The sequence below is a fragment of the Apostichopus japonicus genome, chromosome 17, assembly GCF_037975245.1.
Source record: "Apostichopus japonicus isolate 1M-3 chromosome 17, ASM3797524v1, whole genome shotgun sequence".
NCBI classification, from domain to species: Eukaryota; Metazoa; Echinodermata; class Holothuroidea; order Aspidochirotida; family Stichopodidae; genus Apostichopus; species Apostichopus japonicus.
Window position 1 is genome coordinate 33,226,978 of NC_092577.1, and position 27,955 is coordinate 33,254,932.

General features: G+C 35.4%; 1 protein-coding gene across 3 annotated transcripts; it reads left to right on the forward strand.

Moving 5' to 3' along the window:
- On the forward strand, positions 1 to 27,540 carry LOC139984115 (hyalin-like). 3 transcript variants are annotated; one of them, XM_071997830.1, is made up of 21 exons: positions 1 to 238; positions 920 to 1,039; positions 1,605 to 1,862; positions 3,012 to 3,272; positions 3,964 to 4,233; positions 5,018 to 5,287; positions 7,936 to 8,202; positions 8,953 to 9,219; positions 9,406 to 9,648; positions 10,251 to 10,487; positions 10,826 to 11,056; positions 12,816 to 13,043; positions 14,387 to 14,632; positions 14,936 to 15,196; positions 16,155 to 16,406; positions 18,374 to 18,628; positions 19,395 to 19,507; positions 20,020 to 20,090; positions 20,695 to 20,846; positions 21,190 to 21,279; positions 23,266 to 27,540. In XM_071997830.1, the coding sequence occupies exons 1-21, from the start codon at positions 178 to 180 to the stop codon at positions 23,700 to 23,702; spliced, it is 4,590 nt and encodes a 1,529-aa protein (XP_071853931.1). In that variant the 5' UTR covers positions 1 to 177; the 3' UTR covers positions 23,703 to 27,540. The 3 variants fall into 3 exon arrangements, with proteins under 3 accessions (XP_071853931.1, XP_071853932.1, XP_071853933.1); XM_071997831.1 differs by having other exon boundaries at positions 3,015 to 3,272; XM_071997832.1 differs by lacking the exon at positions 5,018 to 5,287 and having other exon boundaries at positions 2 to 238.
- The last annotated feature ends 415 nt before the right edge of the window (positions 27,541 to 27,955 follow it).

Below are 27,955 nucleotides of genomic sequence, written 5' to 3' on the forward strand. Positions count from 1 at the left end.
CTGAACTTGTTACCAAAGGAAGGTCGTTAACTGATACCAAGGCGAGTTAATGAGATGATACACTATTATTAGACAAACTTATGCGCATCTTAATGGTGTAGTCGTTTTACGTTATAGTATCTGGAAGACTGGCTGGATTTCTTTCTAGTAAGAGATTAAACATCGACAAGTAAAGCCATGTTACTTCAAGCTGCAATTACAGCTTTCTCTTTATTGAGTTTACCTCTCATGGCAAACGGTAAGTGTACTACAACTTTTATCGTTAATTTTAAATATCGCTGTAAATTGACTTTCTTGAAAATACTTGTGAAAAACAGTTGATATCTAACGTCTTGCCACAGCAGTGCATCAGGCCCAAAATAAAATTTCACATTCTCGTATTCCAGAGAAAGCCAGGAGAGTGACTTAATTTATTCAATAACTATATGAGCTATATAATTGTTCGATGTGGACATTTTGAATGGTTTAAAGTTACTCAAACTCGACCCAAACGTGTAGCTTTTAATCTTAACGAGGACAATCTTCGTCTTGAAATTGCTTTTTATAAAAACGAAACCCTATCCAAGAAATAAGGAAAATATCAGTTGAGATGTTACTTACATGTCTAGTAATTAGTTTTTATCATGTGTGTATATACCCATCAACCGCATGCAATGCAGTATGCAAAACCGCCCCTTACCGACTTTCCACACCGAATCGTATAGTCTCGGATAAGAAAAATACCAATATATAAATCTTTGATCTTACTCTGTATATGGAAATACAGAACGGGAACTTGTCTTGACTATATGTAGATCAAAGGGGTTAGTTCATTGAAGTTTACTTATGTGTATGTGCGTGCGCGTGTCTGTGCGCGCGTTTGTGTGCGTGCGCGCGCCCGTTTCACCTAATTTTGCATCATTTTTTTCCCCCACTGCAGCTGTTGCGTGCTTCCAAAATAATTGTGAAAATGGAAGTACATGTCAAGACAATCTACAATGGTACTTGTGCATATGTCCTGATGGATTCAAAGGAAGACACTGTAATGAGACTGTAACAGGTACATTTCATCCTTAAACTCAATACTTGCTACCAACCAAGAATTGAAAGTAACAAAAAATGTTAATATGATTATTATAATTCAATTTTCACATAGCTTTTGAAAGATATGTTTTCGACTGCTGAAATAGGGTGAATATCTCATGAGCAAAGCATTCTCACTTACTGTTGAGTGCATTTTGATTTTCAAATTCGTTACTGTGTTTTATTCTTTTTTTCGTCACATTATTTCTCTGAAGAACTAGCTACTGTACCTTATTGGATGATTATCTTACAGATTGATTGGATTCTTGTGTGATTAATCAATAATCAGAAACATTAAATTAGATAGGCTAAATTAACAGAATATAGACAAGGATTACTACGTTCAATTATCTGGAACTAATATCTGAAACATTTGATCTTGAACAGGTTTACCCACTCTGTAACAGCTCCAATCTTACGGTGCAGTATCTCTCACTCCCTACGAGTAACCGTTCTTACATCTATGATGCACATTTTCCAAATTCAAATGTTTCACGAATAGGTTTATTTTATTTATAATCATCTGTCTGTTATATTCTCAGGTCCAAGGGAGACACAGCCACCTACCATCACAAATTGTCCTACCAACATCGTAGACACTATTACTTCGATGTTCACAATGGTAGAATGGACAGAGCCATCAGTAACTGATGAAAATAATGTTCATAAAATCCTCCAAACACATTTTTCAGACAATAGTTTCTTCTCCATCGGAGTGACTAAAGTCGACTACATTTTTGCTGATGACTTCGCCAACATTGCGAACTGTTCATTCACAATTACTCTATCATCGAGTTCAGGTTAGTAAAACAAAACTCATATTTATTCACTTTTTAATTTCAAAACATATTTTGGCCAATAAATTGTTGGTTTGAATAATTTCGGAAGAATGAAAGTTTTTCTTAGTGTCTAAGATGATACTTGACTAAGGGGAATGAGTTTATAACTGGTTCAAAACAAATTTACCTCTTTGACAGGTGAGCGTTATTTTACCCTTAAAAATCGATGCACTTTTCGTGAGAATCAAAAATTATAACATTTGTATTTACATTTTCAAAAATGTGCATTTATTTGGAATTCAGAAAAACATTTTTTTATATTCAGCGTAAAAGCATCCATTTAAATTAAAGTGTGTGAACTTTTATATGCTTAATATTCTCTTGACGTAACGACCTTCTTCCCTTCAGAATATTCCGTTTCTTAAGACGAAACCATGCTAACTCTATAGACTCCTCGCTCTGTCTATAGTATCGATGTCTAGTATCAATTCCTTCTTTATTTCCCCCGGGGGGGGGGGGGCTCGGGGGGGGGGGGCTCGGGGGGTAATGTATCTTGTCAACTTTGGACACAAGTAACAGGTAATGAAGAAATTACTGAAGTAAAAAAGCTTAATTCGTGGTATGATAAATATAGTTCATTTGTACATTATATGGTTTCTTATAACATGGCAGTTTCCCAAAAATGTAAAGAAACAATTTGTAGCTCTTTTATATTTGGATTAGAAATAATTGTGATAGAGCCAGGAAAATCTCCGACAAAACTGTTTATACACATGTTTGGCTTATTTGTTGCAACTCCAATCACTCTAATGATTGAGTGATATGGCAGGGAGAAATGAAAGATGGTAAGGGATGAAATCAAATGAATGAAGATTAATAAATAATAACAACTGGTAGGGGGAAGCGACTCGTTGTTCTTAACGACTTTAAAATAGTACAGACTGAACCATAACGGATATAGGTATTGTGTCAAACTTACAGCAAAATGATGTGCCAGTGTAAAAGTTTAAATATCAAAAAACATTGTCCATATGGCACGAGAAAAAAAAACTGTTGTTAGATGTTTACCACATTTGTGATAGTAACCTTATATACACTGGTTCACTTTAGGAATAATTCTATATAAGAGACACGTAATAAGTTCATGATATTTTTTGTTTAATTTGTTAGTAGCTGATTCCAACCCCCCGAACGTTATATTTTGTCCCGACAACATCAATCAAGTCGCACCGATCGGTTCTTCGAGTGTGGAAGTGTTTTGGAATGAACCAATCGTAACAGACGAGACGGGTCCGGTCACAGTCGAGAGACAGAATGTACTGTCAGGCCATTCTTTCGTTGTGAACACTCATACCACAGTCATGTACGAGTTTTCGGACATTGATGGCAATTTAGCCACATGTTCGTTTACTGTCATCGTCACTGAAGCTGGTACGCTCTATGTTCTATGGTTATATATATATATATATATATATATATATATATATATATATATATATATATATATATATATATATATATATATATATATATATATATATATATAGCGGGAGGCCCGTGGTTCGAATCCCGGTGGAGGCTGAAAGTTTTTTCACTGTTCTTGATTTTCCAACTCATTACGATTTTCATTTATATATATATATATATATATATATATATATATATATTGCAATGTTTAAACTAAGTTACTGAAAAGCATTTCACGGTCTATATTCCACGAGACTACACAGTCATTAATAGCCAGCATTGATTAACCAAGATGTGGTTTACTAATTTCGCTTTCTGTGGCAAATTAAAACCAGGCAGCATTTACTTATTATACTTTGAAGGACAAAACTGAGTCGTTAATTTGCAACTCTTGCGATGAAGATATAATTTACGAAAAAAAGGAGATCATTCACCCTTCATCTGTCAAGTTTTAATAGCGCCATCGGTTTTTGCGTTGCCATCTCAAACAAGTTTATAGACGGTGACTCAGAGAAGTTTAAATCATTCAGGGAAAAAGAGATAATTAAATTATTTCATATATTTCTAAGTTCCATAATATTAAAAATAAAGATCTTTGTGGTCAAGGGCAGATTACTGCAGCGTTCACTTCATTCTTATGTTGTAGTTTTTACAGAAGAATCTGATACTATTCCACCGACGATATTGAATTGCACTTCTGACGTCATTCTTGATGCTGATCCGGTAACCGGTGAAGCAGTAGCCATCTGGGACATCCCTTTTGCTGTTGATAACAATGGACCTGTTTTCCTAATAAGCGAACCTCCATTTACCTCTGGCAGTATATCGATCCCTGCTGGATCTAACATCTCGGTAGAATACCAGTTCTCAGATCTAGACCGTAATATGGCTGTTTGTCAATTTAATATCATCGTTCGAAATCAAGGTAAATTTATTCCTTCAAACATTTTCTTTGACATGGAGTGTCATTTCAGTGGAGTGGAGTGTAACATGGAGTGTTAGCTCAGTGGTTAACGCCGGTGCCTTCCAATCATAAGGTCCCCGCTTCGAGTCACTCCAAGATTATTGTATGTCGTCCAGTTACAGAGTTGTTGACAATTGACAATTTATCATCATGGACGTTAAATATGAATGTAAGAGACTGATTTCGGTCAGCTGGCGGCTTTGATAAGCCAATGAGGCTTCTTCGCGAGTTCCTGCTTGCAGGAGGATCTAAAATAAACATACAAATACATACATAACATACAGGAAAGTAAGGATAGACACACAAAAACAGAACGACTCATTTTTTATTATTATTAATTCATGATTAATTTTACAGACTCTCTGTGAATAGCCAGCATTGCTTAACCAAGATGTGGTTTACTAATTTCGCTTTCTGTGGCAAATTAAAACCAGGCAGCATTTACTTATTATACTTTGAAGGACAAAACTGAGTCGTTAACTTGCAAAAAAACTTAAAAAACTTACGAAAAAAAGGAGATCATTCACCCTTCATCTGTTAAGTTTTAATAGCGCCATCGGTTTTTGAGTTGTCATCTTTATCAAGTTTATAGACGGTGACTCATTCAGGGGAAAAGAGATAATTAATTTATTTCATATATTTCTAAGTTCCATAATAGAAAAAATAAATAAAGATCTTTGTGGTCAAGGGCAGATTACTACAGCGTTCACTTCATTCTTCTGTTTTTTTTTAAAACTATTTACAGAAGAATCTGATACTATTCCACCGACGATATTGAATTGCACTTCTGACGTCATTCTTGATGCTGATCCGGTAACCGGTGAAGCAGTAGCCATCTGGGACATCCCTTTTGCTGTTGATAACAATGGACCTGTTTTCCTAATAAGTGAACCTCCATTTACCTCTGGCAGTTTATCGATCCCTGCTGGATCTAACATCTCGGTAGAATACCAGTTCTCAGATCTAGACCGTAATATGGCTGTTTGTCAATTTAATGTCATCGTTCGAAATCAAGGTAAATTTATTTCTTCAAACATTTGCTTTTTTAACTCGGAGTGTCATTTCAGAGGAGTGGAGTGTAACATGGAGTGTTAGCTCAGTGGTTAACGCCGGTGCCTTCCAATCATAAGGTCCCCGCTTCGAGTCACTCCAAGATTATTGTATGTCGTCCAGTTACAGAGTTGTTGACAATTGACAATTCATAATCATGGACGTTAAATATGAATGTAAGAGTCTCTGATTTCGGTCAGCTTGCGGCTTCGATAAGCCAATGATGGCTTCTTCGCGAGTTCCTGCTTGCAGGAGGATCTAAAATACATACAAATACATTCATAACATACAGGAAAGTAAGGATAGACAATACAAAAACAGAACGACTCATTTTGTATTATTATTATTATATTATTTAATGCTTAATTTAACAGACTCTCTAAGAAGAGAAAGTGCACAAAAAGTGCATATAAAACAATGTAAGATTAGGCGAAATGCAACCTACATTAAGAATGTAAAGTGGACACAAATCGAAGTATCATCTTCAGCTGACGTGACAGTGAAGAACAGATCCCCAATATAGCTTAGGGAAAGTAATGTTCTGTTTGTGAGATATCCTGATTTAAATGTCGTGTATTAGGAACTGTCATTATGTAAATCTTTGTTGTCATAGTGCTGCAAATAGGATGTCAAACATTTCACTTACTCTTTGGTTTTGATAATCATACTTTCAAAGAAACACAATGTCATCATTATGTCATATGAAGAGGTGTAGTATTTTAGATTTAGCTTTTGAAAGAACCATATCTATTGCAGAAAAGGAGAATGATTGTAATAAATGAAGAAAAACCAAAAAACACTCAAAATGTAGCTGGATGGTGTCATATAGTAAGGCTTGATCAAGTCTTTAATCTTGTGTGTTAAGAAAAAGATCAATCAGTTCCGTAATATCTCCCCAAAAGGAATGAAACTTTCCTCAGATGTATAAGGAAGTTATTCATGCAAGCTGATATCCATCACATCATACCAGTAATGATGGTGTGGGTCTGTGACCTTCCAAGAGGATGTAACAGATATTTCCTCCTTTCCTTCCTTATAGATTTCTTTGAAGAGTAAACATCGATATTTCTAATTGCTTGTATTTCAGGATATAGACCTCCAGATATCCAGGGGTGTCCATCCAATTTGGAAATCATAATAAACAATAGACTTTCGATATATATATATATATATATATATATATATATATATATATATATATATATATATATATATATATATATATATATATATATATATATATATATATATATATATATGTATATATATATATATATATATATATATATATATATATATATATATATATATATATATATATATATATCGTATTATATACATAAGTATATATACACACATATATATCCAAGGTATATATATATGTATATATATATATCTTTTACTTACATATTCTGTTATATATATATATGTATGTATATATATATATATATATATATATATACATATATATATATTTCCACGTAAAATTGTACATCATTGGAATCGTACGTGCCTTGTGATGTGAACATGTTCAGTTGTTTCCTGCTACGATTTAAGGTTATACCATTGTCTTGTTTCAGAAGATTGTTGGCTGACCTTATACTTCCTTCTTTCCCTTGATGTTTCCTAGTTGCTAATGGTTGCAGATATATATATATATATATATATATATATATATATATATATATATATATATATATATATATATATATATATATATATATATATATATACATATATATTTATATATATATATATATGTATATATATATATATATATATATATATATATATATATATATATATATATATATTTATATCAATTGAATAACGCAACCAATTCATATACATGTTTTGGCGTCCTTGAATGACCTTCAACATCACTTGTCCTTGATAAATTATTTCATGCATTTAAAACATATCACTTGAGGTCTAGTGTTCATATTGAGGTCGTGTTGCATATGAGGAACTAACCATTTAGTTTGATAGAACTACAGCCTTGACTGATGGTAGGGTTTATTAACGGTTTTGTAACATATCAGAATTTTGTACCTTGGGTGTCTTTCAAATAAGCTACACTTTCAAGTTGTTGTCAGTTTCGCCTGACGTATTTTTTGCTCTAATATTACAGAATATAGTCAGAATATTAATCAGACACCTTGATTTTATTGCTTGTTATATGCTAAGACGGCTGCTCCAATTTGCAAGGATGTTGTCACACACAAAAAATAAGCCTTGTGACTTTTCTGAAACTGCAACATCCTATGGCCATATACTTAGGACAACATTTTCATTCCATTAATCCTTTTTTATGGTTGGTGTAATCATGACATGTTAAACGTAAATGTCACAACCATAAACGAGTGATAAAAACGTTTGTGATGTCAATGAAATGATCAGAGATGATGAAACAATAATAAAAAATATAAAAATTTAAAATCTCCCATGCTTTGTTCAAAAATCCTCTAATACAATCGCGAACATTACGTGAAACATAAACCAATATTAGCCATCGGCAACGTGAAATTTCTTCGTTTCAAATTAAAGTCTTTTCGTGGCATTCTTCATACTGTTTTGTTGTTTTATGTGACGTATTTTGTTATTTTATTTTAGCGGTAGTTGACACCATTGCACCAACGATATCGCATTGCCCCTCTGACGTCGTGCTTGACCCAAACCCCGTCACAGGAGAAGTAGTAGCCAATTGGGAAGTTCCGATTGCGGAGGATAATAACAGTCCAACGTTTCTCATCAGTCAACCACCATCTCCAGGAACCACATTCTTTGCTGGTTCGACGACTGTCATAGAGTATATCTTCACAGATTCAGATCAAAACACTGTCTCCTGCTCATTCAGCGTAATTGTGAACGATCTTATAGGTGAGCATATCAGATAATACAATTTAATAAATCAATCAAAAATGGTAAACTGCATTCTTTTCCCATAATATTATAAATTAATTATAAATAAGTCATATAAAGCTTCATGTTGTATAAGTCATGTTATTTTACTTAAATTATATTCATGATAGAAAATAAGATTGGCGAGAAGTAGTAAATCAGGAAACAGAAATCTGGAATTGGAACGAAAAGCAATGTATATATATATATATATATATATATATATACATATATTTATACATATATATTATATATATATATATTTCATAAAATTGTACATCATTGGAGTCGTACGTGCCTTGTGATGTGAACATGTTCAGTTGTTTCCTGCTACGATTTCAGGTTATACCATTGTCTTGTTTCAGAAGATTGTTGGCTGACCTTATACTTCCTTCATACCATTGATGTTTCCTAGTTGCTAATGGTTAATTGCAGATATAAATATATATATATATATATATATATATATATATATATATACATATATATATATATATATATATATATATATATATATATATATATATATATATATATATATATATATATATATATATATATATATATATATATATATATATATATATATATATATATATTTACATCCAATATTAACCAATTTTAGCCATCGGCAACGTGAAATTTCTTTGTTTGAAATTAAAGTATTTTTGTGGCATTCTACATACTGTTTTGTTATTTTATGTGATATTATTTGTTATTTTATTTTAGCGGTAGTTGACACCATTGCACCAACGATATCTCATTGCCCCTCCGACGTCGTGCTTGACCCAAACCCCGTCACAGGAGAAGCAGTAGCCAATTGGGAAGTTCCGATTGCGGAGGATAATAACAGTCCAGTGTTTCTCATCACTCAACCACCATCTCCAGGAACCACATTCTTTGCTGGTTCGACGACTGTCATAGAGTATATCTTCACAGATTCAGATCAAAACACTGTCTCCTGCTCATTCAGCGTAATTGTGAACGATCTTATAGGTGAGCATATCAGATAATATAATTTAATAAATCAATCAATAATGGTAAACTGCATTCTTTTCCCATAATATTATGAATTAATTATAAATAAGTCATATAAAGCTTCATGTTGTATAAGTCACGTAATTTTCTTAAATTATCACTCTATTATAAAGAAATCACTCTACTTGTTTTCAAATCAAACAGATATTGTGCCACCAATGGTGAATCAATGCCCCACAGATTTGTCAGTCATCGTTAATACCACACAGCAAAGTGCCACTGTTGATTGGACTGAACCATATTCGACGATGAACGATTCTGTCTCGATCGCAAGAAGTCATGCCCCTGGCAGCTTATTTCCATATGGTTTAACAACTGTGGTTTACACCTTTAAAGATGAAGCAGGAAATTTAGCTCTTTGCACTTTTACTGTTTCCGTCGAGCTTGGTAACTTATTCATAAATTTAAAATTATTTTGTACAAATCAGTTAAACTGACATAACCCAGCATTTTCATTAACTTATAAAAATACGATATTCTAATATAATAACACAACTATAAAAACTACCGAAATATCGTTCTTTACATGTCATTTTTGAGGCAGATACTCTGGTCAAGGCATGGTATTGTCACGTGATTACTGTTCCACCCGATGCTCATAGCTGGTACAGTAACTATACTGGTGCCACCTGTAAGACATGTTACCGTGTTACGAACACAAAGTAGTAATTACTGATGCACGGTTGAGGGACATATACAGAAGTAACATGTGTTACAGGTGCCACCAGTCGGTAATGTGCTAGACTATGTGTTTGACGTTAAAGGAGGTACGGTACCGCTTGATTCCAGTTCACACCATTCTTTAAATTACGCCAATTTGTCGTGCCGAGAACGAAGAAAGGCCATGTTCGGGTATATCCATAGGCTGGTCTACTTATAGCATAAAACGACTAGATACGACTTCATTTAAGAATCGCGTATTAAAGAACTCGCAGTCTATTGGTTGGCACAGCAACTACTTTAACTTTTCTCTGCTTATGACTCAACAGCTCTAGCAATAACATGCCCGAATGATATTCAACAAACAGTAGATGCTCCAGAGAATACGCATGCAGTGGTCACGTGGGAAGATCCCGTCGTCCCAGCTGGAGATTTTCATGTAGCAGGTACGCATGTATCTGGAACATCATTTCCCATTGGTATTACCAATGTCAGTTACGCAGTCATCGATTCGGAAGACAACCAAGCTGGATGCTCTTTTACAATCGAAATTCTGACATTTGAAGGTAACTAAAGATCAAATGAATTTCCACAAATCTGTGTATATACATCCATTCTTATAAAATACAGTCATATTAATTTCTCATGAAATGAGGCTTCTTCGTTTTTTGTTTTGTTTTTGTAAAATAATAAATAAAAATTAATAGAGCATCGGAACAGCTGGAAGAATCTTACAACGTCTCTTATTCAATTAGTGTAGTATCTGTCCATTGGAAATCATGATACTGCTAAGGCAAGCCATCGTCATGAAAATATCGTTGACAGTGTTGGATATAACATATCCTTGCCAAGCTCTATCTTATAGGTAACATTTCTTTCTTCATGACTCGTTTTTCCTCAATAGCAATAATATGCCCGAACGATATTCAACAAACAGTAGATGCTCCAGAGACTACGCATGTAGTGGTCACGTGGGAAGATCCCGTCGTTCCAGATGGAGATTTTCGCGTTTCAGGGACACATGCTTCTGGAACAGCATTTCCCATTGGTATTACCAATGTCAGTTACGTAGTCAGTGATTCGGAAGGAAATATCGCAGGATGCTTTTTTACAATCGAAATTCTGACATTTGAAGGTAATTTTTACCAAAAAGAAATTAAAATTTGCACAAATCTGTGTGAAATATCCATTCTTATCAAATACATATCTATCTATCTTTGTTGATTTGAAGTTTCTTTGTTTCTATTTTCTTTCTTAACGGCCACTAGCCTGGTTAACAGTATTTCTATTTTCTAGTGCCCTTCATGTTACGCTAATTTTCTAATGTACTCTGTGTTATGTTTTCTTCTATACGTTAATATGAGAAATACATTTGAATTGAAGAGTTTAAAGGTATGAAAGGTTTAAAGGCCCAAAATATGCTAGATATTCAAATATGGTCACCTTTGGTCAAAATTCTTAAACTGGTTGTTATTACAACCTTCGAGGAAATGTTCCTCACTGGGACATACAGTCATCTTGTGCGTTCCTTACAAAATGTCTGATAACAATTTGGAGAGTAAAGACCTCCAGGAAAGCACTTTTTGAAACCTTCTAGCGATTATAGCGTACTATAGTTTGAGGCCTATACAGACTACCTTTAAAAGGCATAGCCTATGTATATGCGCAGTGTTCAGAACTGACCAATCTGAGAAGGTGACGTTTTATTACGTCATCGATATAATGTCATGTAGATGTTTGCAATTTTGTGCGATGGTTAACACCAAACGTTTTGTAGTTTAAGTATAACCATACCTGGCTATAAACCTCGGGAGGTATGTATCCAACAAGACTATTGTCATGTTTAGCTTACATTATGTTGCATGTAAATAGTTACGTATAATAACGGTCATCAGTGTTGTAATAGTTGCAATATTATTACTTCAGGAAATGATTAATTTGGTTATGATTCAGACGTGTAATATTTTGGTAACTCATTTCATGAGAGAAAACAATCAGATGTACTTTAGTAGCGTGAAAGATATCGTGTGTATATGTACGTGCAAATTGATATCGGAACGATAAATATCATACATTTCCTGATGTATGAGTGAAATTGAACATGTATAACTGTATGAGTGTATGTATATATGGGTGTATGAGATGTATTAGTGAAAAGTACACGAATGAAAGTGAAAGAATGCCATAACGATCAGTAAAACTGAAAAGTAGAAAGTGCAAAAACCTAACACGATCAAAATTGACATATCGAAATAAACAATGCACTGAATTAGCTTGTTTTGGGGATTTTTTCGCTTAACTGCTTCAGCTGTTCTCCGTATAATTAAAACATACTTTCGTTTATTTTTCTTCAAAATTAATCAACTATATCTTCAAAAATGAAACATGTCATAGAAAGTTAAGGCCGTTGCATAGACACTGCACTCAATTCCATGAAAGGAACTGCTGGATCATCATAATGTAAAGTGTATAATAATAAATGAAAATGAAATGAAATACAGCATATAGGCTAATGTGGAGTGTTAGATCAGCGGTTAACGCCGGTGCCTTTCAATGATAAGGTCCCAAGTTCGAGACACTCCAAGATTAATGTATGTCGTCTAGTTACAGAGTTGTTGACAATTGACATTTCATAATCATGGGTGTTAAATATGAATCTAAGAGACTGACTTCGGTCAGCTTGCAGCTTTGATAAGCCAATTATGGCTCCTTAGCGAGTTCCTGCTCACAGGAGGATCTAAAATACATACTTTTATGCATACATTTATACAAACATAAATATGTATCACTAATCATTACGATTAAAAGATAGCTGCTAGTCCTGATGCCAAAGTAAAACATCTACTTAAGGTCACTACTTAATTAAAAGAACTTGTTCTTTTTATTTTAATCAGCTCCATCAATTACTTGTCCTGTCGATATTGAAGTAACAGTGAGTTCAACGGAGGAAGGGGCAGATATACATTGGGACGCACCTACGGTGACGGAACCTGGACAATATCTGATTGGATCACGCTCCCCTGGGTTTCTTGGTATCGGCAGCTATAACGTGACATACTATTTGTACGGGGTCACAGGACCACTGGCAGAATGCTCCTTTAGTGTGAATGTGATACAAAGAGGTGAGATATTACGGACGAGTCGCACCCCCCCCCCCCTCCCGTCCCACAAAATATAGGGTAGATCGTTGATATGATTGTCTTGCTTACTACTTCGAAGTCGGTCTTGGAACTTATCGCATATTCTGTCAATTGTTGTATATTGATTGCATATTTATATCCAGAGGCCTACAGAGGAAAGGCAGGGCACGAAATGAGGGGTGGGAAATGCTTGGGAGGGGGAGAGGTAAAGAGGAAGGATGTAGGGTTATAGAGAATGAAAAGAATCCATAGAGGACAGTGACCAGATCACATATCATTGATCACAAGCATGGTCGTATACCGTGAGTACACGAGAAGAGCCGCTTGGTTTTACTTGTGCTCTAGTCCTACATATGTTCTCTGGCAGGCGCGTAGCCAGGAATTTGCCAAGGGAGGGGCGAAACTGTAGGCAAACTAATAGAACCGTAGATACGGCATTGCAAACTATCTAAGCGTAGCGACACTGCTGGTGCGAAGCGTATCAGAAAATTTTGGCTGAAAATGCCTCCCAGATCGCTGGAAATGGCACTTTCCTCTTTTGAAATTACTAGCGATATCAAAAACACTCTTTTGAAATTACTAGCGATATCAAAAACACCCTTTTGAAATTACTAGCGATATAAAAAATACATTAAAAAAAAATATGCTCAAGGGGATGGGGCGGCTGCCCCCTTTGCCCCCCCCCTCCCCCTTGGCTAAGCGCCTGTTCTCAGGATAATCTGTGGATTGGATATCAGTTAGTTTTATATTGGAAAGAGTTTGCATCGAGTTTTATATTTGCTCTGAAAGTCAGAACAGACACAAATAATTTCCATACGACAAAAGCAAGGATATAAACAACACAATGTGTTTAGTACCAGACCATGTCGATCATTATCGTACCATAAAAAAAATCACTTTGTGTCAATAGTAAAACAATAAACCCGAGATAACTCACCTCAAATTAGCATGTATGTCATTGTCTTCTACGACACATGCATAGCATGAATCTGTACTTTAATTCTTAGACTTGACTAGTCAGTCGTATTATATCAGTCCCGGCTCTTATTGCGACCGCTGTTATCAGGTGGAGTGGGAGGGACTGCCTTCTGTTCTTGAACATAAATAGACATGTTTATATATATATATGTATATATATATATATATATATATATATATATATATATATATATATATATATATATATATATATATATATATATATATATATATATATATATATATATATATATATATATATATATATATATATATATATATATATATATATATATAGGCCTACATAACTTGCGACATAATTTACGTTCCCCTTTTAATTTTAACAGAACCAGATCTAGTTCCTCCTGGGTTTATTGGATGTCCAGTTGAGACAATTACAGCAAGTCTAGGACCCGGAGAGACTTCCACAGAAGTGTTTTGGACCGAACCAACAGCAAGTGAGCATTACGCTCAAGTCGCTGTATCAGCAGACTTCAATCCCGGTCATCGGTTCCCACCTGGCCAAACGACTGTCAGTTACATTGTTCGAGATGAATTCGGAAATACTGGCGTCTGTAATTTTCTTGTGGAAGGTATTAATTTGCTACAATCATGATCAATCATGCTAAACATCTTTCACTTACTTGATACCATTACCTTCCACTTTCTAAAGCCAGAAGGCAGCATCGGGGTTTTATTTTTGTACGAGCTTCCTATACTTCAAGGATTATTGCAGCCATTTTGGTTACATCATAGCGTATCGTACCCACAGTGTGTTATGAATGTAACACACTGGATCCTAAGATATGTAGTAACATATATTCCAGTATTTTACTATGATACTAAGCGTAAATTCATAACTGTAAAATTATATGATGAACTTATCTCATTGGCAGTTTTTCCTTTCGTGGACACTATGCCTCCAACGATAACCAATTGTCCCGATAATATGACCAAATATGTCCTATCTGGTAGCCCTGACCCTACAGTAGAATGGAACGTTCCAAGTGCTTCAGACGATGACAGTGACGTCAACTTTGTAAATGCGACAAATCATCCCGGGGATACATTTCCGAGGGGAGTAACCATGGTGACATACACATATGAAGATCAATCTGGTAACCAGGCTACCTGTGTGTTTACAGTTATGGTAATCGGTAAGTATAATAAGGAAGCCTTGATAACTTTCCCTAAATATGACGAGTCTCTTGATATACTTAATAATGTACTTTCGTGAAATAGGTATTATAGGTGGTATATATATTATATAGTTACTGTACGCACATTTCTGCATGATAATGGGAAACCATTTCATACTGCCCTATACATTTTTGGCCAAATGGATCTCACAATTGCAGTTCATTGGTACTGCAACTGCTTCGAAATATTATTTTTGTCTAACTGTTTTTTCTTCACAACTTTGAATTTCACTGAGCAGGTCTATTGTGGTACAATCGATAAAAGCTTCTGTGTAGTGAGGGAATATGTTGTAAGTCCAGGTACTATTATAATGTTATCCAAACCTCGGAATTTTGGCTAAGATCATGTGTAGTATCTGTTCTCTTTCGATGGGGAATGGTGATGCACACCCGATGATCATCACACAGTCACAGTCCCGATGCAAGGGGACTGGGTTTGAGAGCGGATCAGTCGTTCGGCAGTTTGGTTTTCGTGCCCATGTTCTTTCCTGGGCGACTTTTCTTAAAAAGTACCTCTAGAGACATTCATCCATCGTAAGGATATGACGATTATGCATCTACCTGTTCGGATTGTTTCAGCCCTTCTTGATCTCAGATTACCCTCTCCCCAATGACCACAGTGCAGCTCCCCTCCTTTAAATAATCCTTCATTCCCCTCTGGAACTTCCACGATAGTTCAATCCTCACCTAAATCAGATGGAAAATTTTGAATTTTACCCCCCCCCCCCGCCACACACACACCTTTGAAATCATGTGCACGCCACTGCGAGGACATCACTAGTATGCCCACATGCAAAGTTACCGTTGGCTTGCAAATAATATCGTTTTCTGTTATCCCTAAATAAATGCTGATGAAAGTATGTTTGTGTTTTCAAGCCTTTTCAGTCATTTTTTATATCTTTATATAATCTTCCAGAAATTTTTGAGCCTATACTGTTCAGATGTCCATTTGTCATCAATGTCGATGTAGAGGTTGGTCTCGAAGGCAGTGAAGTAACATGGGAGGAGCCGTTTGTGACTACTTCTTTGAATGACCAAGAATTATCGAGAACTGCAATTCCTGGGACTTACTTTCCATTGGGAATATCGACTGTTACATATACTTTCAATTTTCCAGAGCTTCCACAATTTTCTTTGAATTGCTCATTTATTGTTAACGTAAAGGCAGGTAAGTACCAATTAACAGTTGAAAAGAAAGTATATATTATCATATACTATATGCTAATAGCCTAATTAAAGACAATATGAATAGAATGATGAGGAAACACTCGTCGATTGAAACCTGAACATGAATCTCAAGTATTTGTATCCGAATTAAAAGCGAATATAGACACAAAAACAACGCATCCAGATCCCTTCTGTCTTTTCCGCATTTTCGAAAAAAACTTAAAATACTTTCTTTTTAACTTTTAATTTAATAATAATATATATATATATAACATTTAAATATAATAATTAATTGGGGGGGGCTGTTAAAGGCATGTTCATTTTCTAAATTGAGCTAATAAATTTCAAGTTTTGCGTTTGCTCTATTAACAACAAATGACCGTTCAAGTAAAGAATGCTGATATTTAACACATGGGTTTCTCTCAGACGTAAGTTAGTTATCCCTTTAACGTGTATATAGGCTACAGCAAATCTGCGTTTTCCTGCCTGAATTGCGCAATTGAGCCAAAAAAAGAAAAAAAAAAACAATAGGATGTAGTCCCAATACTAACTACACCAATGAAATGCAATTGGCAATACTTCTATATGATTGCATGGTGAACCATAGGTGAATCATGGCATATAAGGAAGTAGGTGTAACCCTGTGTTCGTTTGATTTAAGCTAGGTAGGGGTCAACAGCCACCCACATCCCACCCCCGCATAAAGAGTACTTTAATGTGTCCTATTTCTTCGCACGATTCGTGAATCCTCTTAATCCTTCCAAACAATGCAGTGCAGTATACATGTTGTAATGTGGGCGCGGGAAGAGCGAGGGCGTGGGGTGGGCGCGGGGGTGGGTGAGGGTGAGGGTAAGAACCCAGCAAACACAAAAACGTTTTTGAAACGTTATTAAAATGTTTTGTCTTTTGTTTTGATAACGTTATTTGTGGTGTAATAAATATGTCACGAAAACGTTTTCAGGTTATTATTTCGAAACATTTTTTCGTAAAAACATTAATATAACATTAATATCTCATAAAAACGTTATGCCGACGTTTTTATAACACCACATTTAACGTTATAAAAATATATTTTAGAGGCTCTTTTAAAAATGTTATGATAACGTTTTGTGTTTGCTGGGAAGTGCAGTGGAGATCGAGGGAAAGGACTGCCAATCTTTCAAGTTTTATGGTGGCTAGGCTGACAAAGATGGATGGATGAGGAGATGAGTACGAAATGTAAATTCACGACCTTCAATGAAAGAGAAATGAAAGCACTTCCAAACAGCATAACAGAACACGCTCGGGTACTTCTAAAGCTAGTTATCATTCAGATTCCCTTTTTGTCAACATGTTTTTTCTATACATTATAGTTTAAGTTGATTGCAGTTTTTTTACTTTTACTGTTTTGGCGTTGAATGAGGTTTCACTTTTCTTTCCCTTCTTCCTGCATGTGTTAATGAAGTTGAAAAAAGGGAATGTCCCTACAAGTTTGTGTATTTTTTTTTTAACAGAATCTGTATCCTTTATATGCTAAGCCATAATGGTCACTTGAAATCACACTAATAGAACGTTTCATCAGAAGAAACTACGTTTTATTTTACAGGCAAAGACACAATATATCAATGTTTCTGTTAAGTATTTTGACATGAAGCCAACAACTATTTTTAGCATCCTCCATTCAACACCACTGCCGCGTTCCATTGTCGCATATTTGATCACACAGAGATCAAATAAATGCACACTACAAAAGCGATCCGTCTCAGTGGGTCGTTTCTAAAGCCGATTTCACATTCCCCCATCACTACTTCTTACACCCTCGCCTCCAACCCCTCCACTCCCCTTTACCGCTCTCCTGACACTAAATGGAACCAACTTGACGTTCATAAAATCTAATGTGGTCGCATGTGATGTTTAGTACGATGAAAAGGATACAAACATATGCTATTTTTCTTTTAACTATATGTGTTTTTTATATCACGCTTTTAGTGGATGATATGCCTCCGTTGGTTATCTATTGTCCGGGGAATATACAGAAACTTATCAACAATCCAAACGCAAATCCCGTCATCAAATGGAACGATCCTATCGTAGAGGACGATTCTGGCAAGTTTTCTGTCTCAGAGCAGAGTCACAGTTCAGGAACAGAGTTTCCAATCGGTACCACTGACGTCAGCTACAAGTTCATGGATGAATCCCGAAATGTGGCTGAATGCAAATTTCAAGTCAGTGTTCAAAATATTTGTAAGTATAAGAACAAGTGACATATTTCTTAACAATTTGATTTGTAATTAAATTGTTTTTAATCAGGGGCGGTTCCGGAATTTTAAGTTTTGAAGGAGAGGGTGTGATCATGCGATTCTTCAAGGGTATTCCCATGAAGGGAGGGGCGGGGTGGGTGGGGTTCCTCCCCCCCCCTCTCCAGGAAAAAGTATAAAATACTTAACTTTAAATGGTGCATAATAAGGCATACGTTTAGGCTGTAAATTGGTCCACACGCAAGGTTGTGCTTATAACTACTTTTTTTCTTTTATAAGTTTTTTTTGGCGGATGTGGAGGTTGAAAGGGGTACACCCAACTCCTCCATCCGTGCATGATAATACTCTATAATCATGCTATATCAATGCAATTATCATCTAATGAAGTGATGCATTGTAGATTTGCTGTGTATTAACGTTTAATACTAATACATTTATTGTTGTCACACCACTAAATAAATAGATAATGAGAGAAAAACTTTAAAGATTAAACACTCTTATATCTAATATTTTCACATACTCCCTGAACAAGTAGGCGTTTTTAAAGTTATAAGGAAACTTCAAAGGCCTTTAATTGCTTAAATGTAAGCATATCACGCTTGATCAATTAGGAACTTAATACTTTCCCAGGAAGTCGGTGCGGGTATTTTGAGAATTCAAACTATATCAAATGGCATGAGAAATCACCGTTTTACTATCAAGTATCAAGCCATATTGTGTTTCCATGTCGACAAGTTATTCTTCGTCAACAGCTGCAGCTGTGTTACTTCCAATGACCTTTGACGTCCAGGGTGACTATGATGATGATCTCAGGATTACAACATCCAACGCTTATATAACATTTGTTCAGAGCCTCGGCGAAGCGGTAAGTCAGCCTACGTCGTGACGTCATATGCTATTAATAAAAACCACTGCAGTACGTATTACGTAGTCATTAGTAATGCCTTGTATTCTGAGAGTGGGAAAAGTGATAAATGTTCGGTGTCACCCGAGTCTGAATTCAAGGGGCCAATTTTTCCTTTCTTACTTAGAGGTGTGTATAATGCAGTTACGCAACAGAATAGTTCCACAACATAGCTACGGTAGCTATTGTGAAGGTCTGAAATGTTACAACAACAGTTTTACATTATGTTTAGTAACTGATCTGAACTTTGAACAAAGCAAGGTAGATATTTCCTTTAGAGCCACTGAACAATAAATACGGTTTACTTGGATAAAAAATAAGCAATTTCTACAACTACATTTAATCGTTATAGTATAACAAACAGCATTTATGTGAAAAGAAATTATAGGCCCCTGATGTATTACAAAACCTAATACAACAGTTCTTTGCGCTTAGGAATTTAAATGAATAGAAATAATCTGATTGGTCTACAGCTCGATGTCGTCATCAATTCTAGAAGACAACTCAGAACCTCTTTCGGTGGTTTAAGTATTGTACAACTGACGTAAGTTTATTTTTTATTTTTATTTCTTTACATTTTCAGTATATTCTAGACACTATAAGCGATGATCTCTAACGAATCCCTAATCAATCTTCACCATTTGCAGCTAACAAAACTTGCGTCGTTTTTTTCATCATTTATTAGCACTTGTTTGTTTTATAACAAAATTAACGTGCCATTATCCTTTGGAACTTCTTACCTAATACATCAATTGACAGACCTAGATTAAGATCTTTTTAGATATAAATTTAATTAGTAAATCAAACCTCAGTACTTAGTAAATGTTGTTCATTTTGTCTGTGAGGATTTATTATTCTACATCCCTCAATTCATGTTTTTCTTCTTACCCTCTGATTTAGGACGTATTGTACATTTTAAATAAATAATGTGACAAACAAATTAATGAAGCTAAAAGGAAAAGAGTATTTATTTAATTTCAATAAAATATATCAAAGTGAAAGTATGAAGAAGAAAAAGAGAAAACCCCTCGAGACTGAATGAGTGGAAGTACTTCCGGAGTATGTGTCTAATTTTGTGCATATCAGCAAGTTTCTATTGACATATTACCCTCGCCACTTAAAATGTCTTTTCATATTAATTCATGCAGACCAGGAAGTATTGTAGCAGACGTCGAGATGTGGTTTCACACTGTTCCTCCCGTCAATGATATCTCTTTGCTTATGCGAAATATTATTGACGATATGGTCCAAGATAATTTTGGTCACTTGGGAAACCTAAATATTAACTCGTTTCAAATCGGTAAGCTCCTCGTATAATAGTAAGTGTTAGCTTAACTACTTCTCAGTCGTTTTGGTAAGACTGTCTGAATAACAAGGAACACACAATTGACATCCTAATGCACCAAGTATTATGATTATGATGTCCTTCAACCAAACGAAACCGAATCAATTAAAGCAGTGTCCATCCGTTGAAAGGAAATAGTTACAAACTTGTAACTATATTTATATCGATTTTAACTATCGATATATATATATATATATATATATATACATATATATATATATATCGTTTGTGATACAATGTTTGTACTTTTTAGTTGAAGAAAAAGGTTCACATCGTCTGTAAATATTGTCTTTTAAAGGTACACCGGTGCTTTCACCCATTCGAACCACCCTAGCGTTCACTACAACACCTTCCTATACCTCCCAAGCTGTTTCAAAGAGTACTGATGGTAAGACATATATAGTTTTGCTATAGCACCCAAAGTGGTAGTTTGAGGTTATGCTCGAGTCTCCTTGAGATAAGTAAAATCCAGACTACATAGTATGTAAAATCTTAAATGTTTTAGTCAGCGACAGTTTTTGATTTGCTCAACTCTTTTCTTCAGCTATTTTCTTGTCATATTCTTCACCTATTTCTGATAATTGACCCAATTAAAATCTGTACCTGATTCTGAGACTTATCCTCAATCTAATTTCCAAGATGGTGTGATTAAAGAATTCGTCTGAATGTTTAACTTCCTTAATGGAGCTTTGTTTACTGGTTTATCCAATACACAAAATGTGTTTTTTATATGCGTCAAAGCAATTTCCTTTGGTTCTGTGGCATAATTTCATCTTTCCTGGCTGGATTTTGTCCAACGAAATTATAAAAAAATCGTGTGTGGAGGCACAATCTAATCCATCATCTATATTATAGCTTTTCTTGGCTCCGTTTGGGAGATATCAAAGTCTGAAATTCGTTTCTGGGGGCCGTTATTTTTAAAATCTGTGATGTCATAGTGCAACTAGAATCTCAAAACAACTCCCTTTCTCTGGTTTTCTTTTCACATTTTTTTACAGCCAAATGTCAACATTGCCAATAATAAAACCAGTTTCATAATTAGTTCATTTTAATTTGATTACATTAATTATTGCTAAATTTGTGTATTCTGATCGTTGATAAGAACCCAAATGTAACTTTCTACTCAAATCATACACCCGTCTTTTACATCCCTGTGTCAAAACCTTTTTTAAAATTCTGTCCTCGTTTGCTATCTATTTTACGTTTCTCTCGGAAAGATATTTACAGGAACTTGATGTGTTTTGAAACGAACAAAAAGCAGGAAATGAGAGTTATTTTTTTGTCAATATTGTTGTTATGCGCCTATTAGATATTAATAGAACAAAATAAAGGGAGACTTAGCCAAACTAATTACGGACTGTTGATTGATGGGAGAGGATTTAGTCCTAGAGAGTAGAACTTTCAGTATCGGAGAAGTGGGAAAGGTGTTGTTCCGAGTATTTAGTAGGCTATATTTACACGAGAACAATTTAAACAGAAGTACTTGGTCTCGTGCCAATTCAGCAGACGTTAACAGGACTATTACCTGAGGCTAGACTTGATGCCTGCCTCTAAATTGAAACAAGATCCCTAGAAGTTGCAATTCTTGCAAATTTCTCTGAAGGTGATTAGCGAAGCGGTACTTGCAATGCTATGAGTAGGTTGCAAATTAATGCGGTGTTGGTAGCCTCCCACACACCACCACCAATATTCAATTTTATCATTACACAACTCCCCCTCCCCTCCCATTCGTAAACCCTATTTGGAAGTCAATAATTTTTAGAAAATTTGAAAAAAAGTTACTCTGAATGTGATTGTATTGAAGAGTACCCTCGATCAGTTTTATCAGGAAGAGGAAGGGGAGGGGAGGAGGGAGACAAAGATCATTAGATCATCCGAATGTCTTTATGTGCAAAGTATAAATCAACAATGCAGGATGTGCGAGCCTCAGGATGTTCAATGTCACCTCTCGTCTGTGAGCCGTTCGTCTTCATTTTTGTCTCTGCTTCATTTTTTCTCCACACCTTTCTGTTTTTGTCCTCCTCCAGTTTATTCCCTACCCCCTTCCCTTAATCCTCCCTCTGTCCCTCCACTGTGTATCTCCTATACCTATCCTCTTCCCCTGCTGGTTTTTTCTTTTTTTCTTCTCTCCATCCCTTGTCTACTAATCCCCTTACATCTATCTCTTTGTGTTCACCATGCTCATTAACCTGTCTGTATGCTGTGCGTGTTTTTGTTCCTTCTGTTACTGTTACTTGTCATTTAGCCTTTGAAGAAGATCCTGCTAGGATGGAAACGTCAGGTCAACTTACTTTTACACATTCTCCTACACAGGCTCTTTAGTGGATAAGCAGGTTGCTAACAGTTTAAATTATTTTGCTTCATTAATTCACAGGTAATTCACAAAGATCTAAACTACCTCCTGCCGAGCCACCTCAGTCCGCCAGTAGTGGATTTCCGTTACGTTTGATCGATTTAGCCATCATCACTCTGATTGCTGCATCCGTCTTAATCGGTTTCATCTCGTTGCTGATGTGCGCATGTCGCCCAAAAGAAAATTCAAAAAGAAAAAAGGTAGATCGTCCCCCTGTAGAGTCTGATAATCCATTGGATATGGTTGAGGAAGAGACGATTTCCTTATCTGCTCAATCTTCTTCATCTCATTCTACTCCGTCGTCGTCATTTTCCAGTGATGCGGGGATTAAGAAAGACCGGTTTATCAGCATCAATAAGGATTACGATATCGTTACTGCGGATGAAGATGGAGTAGAAGCAGAAGAAGCAGCCGGCCCTTCAGGAAATATCGCGGTCAATCAAGCACACGTGGTATAAACCCAAATTGTGAAGGATAACTTTAGACAAACATGTAGTGTTGGGTTTTTCACCCTTGCAAAAGAAGATTAAAATTTAAGCTGTATAAATATTTCTTTAACCTATCGTGATAGATATTATTTCCACCTTCAAAATATGATACCTTAAATGCTTCTTCAAGGCTCCTCCGTAGCCTAAATCAGACCTAAATGTTAATTTCACTGAATTCAGTTGTCTTGTAAATTGTGATGAATTACAAGAGAATCCTCATGGAATATTGGTGATATCCAATTCGAAGTGATACATGTTCATTAGGAAGAGTTCAGAAAAATATTAAGTCAACTTAATGATTATACTGTCTTTAATGCGGAAGGAATTTAGTCTGACTGTCAGTGAAAATTAGGAAGCTGTTCTCATTAATGTTTCGGATATTCTCTACATGAACACCAGCAGACGTGACAAGTGAAAACTGGATTATGTTATCATAGTAAAGCAGCATCTGTATAGCCCAATCAAAATAGGGGTCATTTGCTTCCTTGTCTTATGCAATGTAAAGAACAGTTGAATGTCGATCAAACGCAACCTTTATATAATACAGGAAATATACAGAAGGATTACAAATGTAGCATGAAACAAAATTTGGTTGGCACAACACTTTTACAGGGTGCTGTCTTTGACCTTTACTTCATCAATTTCCTGTTATTTCCAGTTTATATATTATAGTATATGCATTGTATTCATACGTTGTAAGAACCTTAATGTGAACATTGCAACACGTCTAGTGCCAGCCAAAGGCAAGCAAATTGAAGTCCGTGTTTTCTTTGAATGAAAAAGGTTCACGCCCAATTCCCTTCGGAATCAAGTACGAGTATATAGGCCTGGTCGGTTCCAATTAGAAAGCTGAAGAAATCACTGTCTTTACAATGTATTGAACTCACGTTTATCCAAATTGCTATTTACCCAGAATAAATATCGACCAAGCAAAGCAAACTTGTGTAAACGTCTTTATTCAGTCTTGATCTTTTTTAAAAGAAATATGACACACTAACTTAAATGTTGCTTTAAAAATCTTTAGTTTAAATGAATACTACAAAAGTCAATCTTAAAAAGTTAGAAAGTTCTATTAAAATAAGTCGTTCACCAGTGTCAACATGAACAAAAGAAAATAATAAGTACATGTTGAAATAAATATTTCCTTGTTATTGTTTGGAATTTTATTCTCAACGATTTCCGGATAACGGTAACTAATATTATTTCTTCAGATTCAAGAAAATATACAGCAGATTTTTTTTAAATTATTTTTCTGTCGGGGTGTAATTATATATGTGACAAAAGAAACGAAAAATATTGGGAAATTATGTAATACTGATTGATTTAGCTAGACGGATGGTGTACGGTACTCCGTAAGGATTATATATATACATAATGTGTAAAACGTTCACTTTTAAGCTGCAAGTCCATTTAGCGTAACTATTTACTACCGCATTTTCGCATCTATGCCGACCAAAATATTATGGGCTTTACACTCATTGCACATATTATAATGACGTCACTATGAAAAACACAATCGAAACAGAGATGGATTTAAGAGAAGATGAAATGTACATTACCAATGTAAGCAAAATGTGTACTAGAAGACAAAAAAAAAGCTTGTCAACATGTCATACTAGAGACACTTCCAACATCCTCAACCATATCGATCCATTTAATAATGCCAATATTTTGCACATGCCATATGAAGATAAGTTGTTTCATGAATCTAAAAGGGTATGCGTGTGTGTCGTGTATGCATCACAGGTCACGCCATGCGATGCACATACAAATGCAAAAGTAATCTGTACATATGTTGCGCATTCAGCAAAAGCAATTGCAAATATTCGGATGTCTTAGACAAAGTCCACACAAAGAATCAATGTGAAGATTTTATTTTGAACGAGATTTACTCACACTCGATGCAAGAAGAGCTAGTAAAATGTCAGCCTGACAATATAATTCACATTAGCATATGTATTTAAGTAACATGAAAAGGCTACATTATGATATTACCGTTTAATTGACATTTACAAGGTATTGAAAGAGAAACGTAAAGAATTATATCTTGTGCGTTAATGGAAGCAAGATGAAAGTACAGGTGACTACCGAAGGGGGAGGCCCGTATCCAGGCCGGGGAATATGGCTGCCATTCCATCACGCCCCCCCCCCCCTTGCGCACAACTGTACCCACTATCAGCACCCCTATTCATGCCACCATCATATGCAGAGTAACGTTAAAGGGCACTTGTATTGTACCCTCATTATACGGTTAGTGCCTCAACAACTCAGCATTTCTGTCTATAGGCCTGCAGGGGGTGTTGGATGTAATCCTTCACCGCTTCAACGACCTCAGGAACATGTGACACGTTTTTGTATGATCCATTGAAAGAGAAATGAATGCGAACTAACAGTAATGAAATTGGTACAACAAGCTGTTAACTGTTTACCGATTGATGCTACATGCGATGATAATATATCATATCGCCTAGTGTTAACCAAAGTCGAGCAACAATCCTGAAAGTTTCTATATTTAGCCTACGTTACTTTCTCAATTGGTGGAAGACTCCGTCTATACCTTCACGTCGTCTGATACCCACAGTTTTGAAGATACCTTATTATCCTAAAAATTCAAAAGTAAACTAAGACAGATGTTCAATAGCCTATAATAAGCAAATTCAATTTAGTGAGCAAACGAAGAATTCACTTTCTGAGCCTGTACAAAATGATAACTATAACAGTTGCCTTTTTTTCCTTCTTTTTTTCTTTAATTTTTACATACTATGCAGAAGATGATGCATCACATATTGGTGATCTGTGTTTTTCTCACCTTTTAGCTGAGCTTTCCAATGCGTGTGGTCTTTTTCCTGTCTTGAAACATTAACTTTTGGTCATTTCTATAAAGGCTAGCATACACCACCGGGTTTCTGTCATGGTAGTTATCATAACAATATACTACTATATCGTAAAACTATTAACTATAATGTTAGCTGTTGTCGAAACGGCATATGGTAAGCTGCTTTTTCAACCCACGCGTTGCCTCTACTGCAACATTTGAAAGTTATGTAAAAAAATACACAGTTAATACTACTTTAGATAACTTGGAGGTTTGAGTATTTTGAGATATCTAATTCCATAGCAACGTAAAGAAGGAAAGACACACAAGTCAAAAGCGATTTAACAGCCTCTGTTGACTTCCTGGATTATACTTTTTAACTATTGCTTGTAATTCTTTAACGTCATTGTCGTTCCTCAAAGTATTAGCCATTTAAGCTTGACTATCTAAAGATACTGTTAAAGGTAGACACAGATTGTGTGACAGGAATGAAGTTAATCCATACTCCGGTACTCGTTTTCTGGCATATTGCCCTTATGCATTTGTACTCGTAATCGGGATCATCTATGTCAAAATTGTTTAAACTAGCGAAACAGACATTTTAATCACCGTCCTATACCCTTAATACGTAAGATAAATACCATATCTCTTATCTGAAGCTAACCTGACGTCATTTTGATCATTACGGTATATTGTTGTATTATCCCAAACGTTTGTTATAAATACAAATTTTATTTATTTTTATTTACAAAAAAAAAATATTATCAGTTGGGACGTGACATATATTTTCGACGATGATCCATAAACCATTTCAGTGACAGTCAACGACACATGTAAGCTCCATTACACGTTCCATTATAAGCACGATCTTACCGGTACCTCACTCTACAACCGTGTTTGGTACTAGGGTTTAGTAAATAAATCACAATCATGACAATGTGCTATTGCCTATGAAAATAACATAATACGTTTCATGATCACATACCAGTCCATTTAACACTGGAATGGTTATCAACAACACACTGATCTGTGATTTACTGGCCTTCCTCTTCAATGTTGAACCTCTGAAGTGTAGAAATTTGAGTCTCGAAACTTGTACTTGATCTTTCCGTAAAAGAAATTCCAGCCCACTTGCTGGCAAACACCAGACAGGGAAAACTTTTAATAAACGCATTACGATAAACGGAGCCAAATACATTGTAAATGATGGGATTAGCACCGGAATTTAACAACGTTAATATGAAAAGCAGGTGAAGGTAAGCTTTGATGCTCTCATAGGTGTAAGAAGCTTCGAAGGTAAGATAAATGCAGGAGCAGATATCTTGCAAAAGAACAAACAAGCAAAACACAAGAGTGTTTGCAACCACCATTCTGGTCATGTTTTTCTGTTCCCTTGCGTAACGCTTCC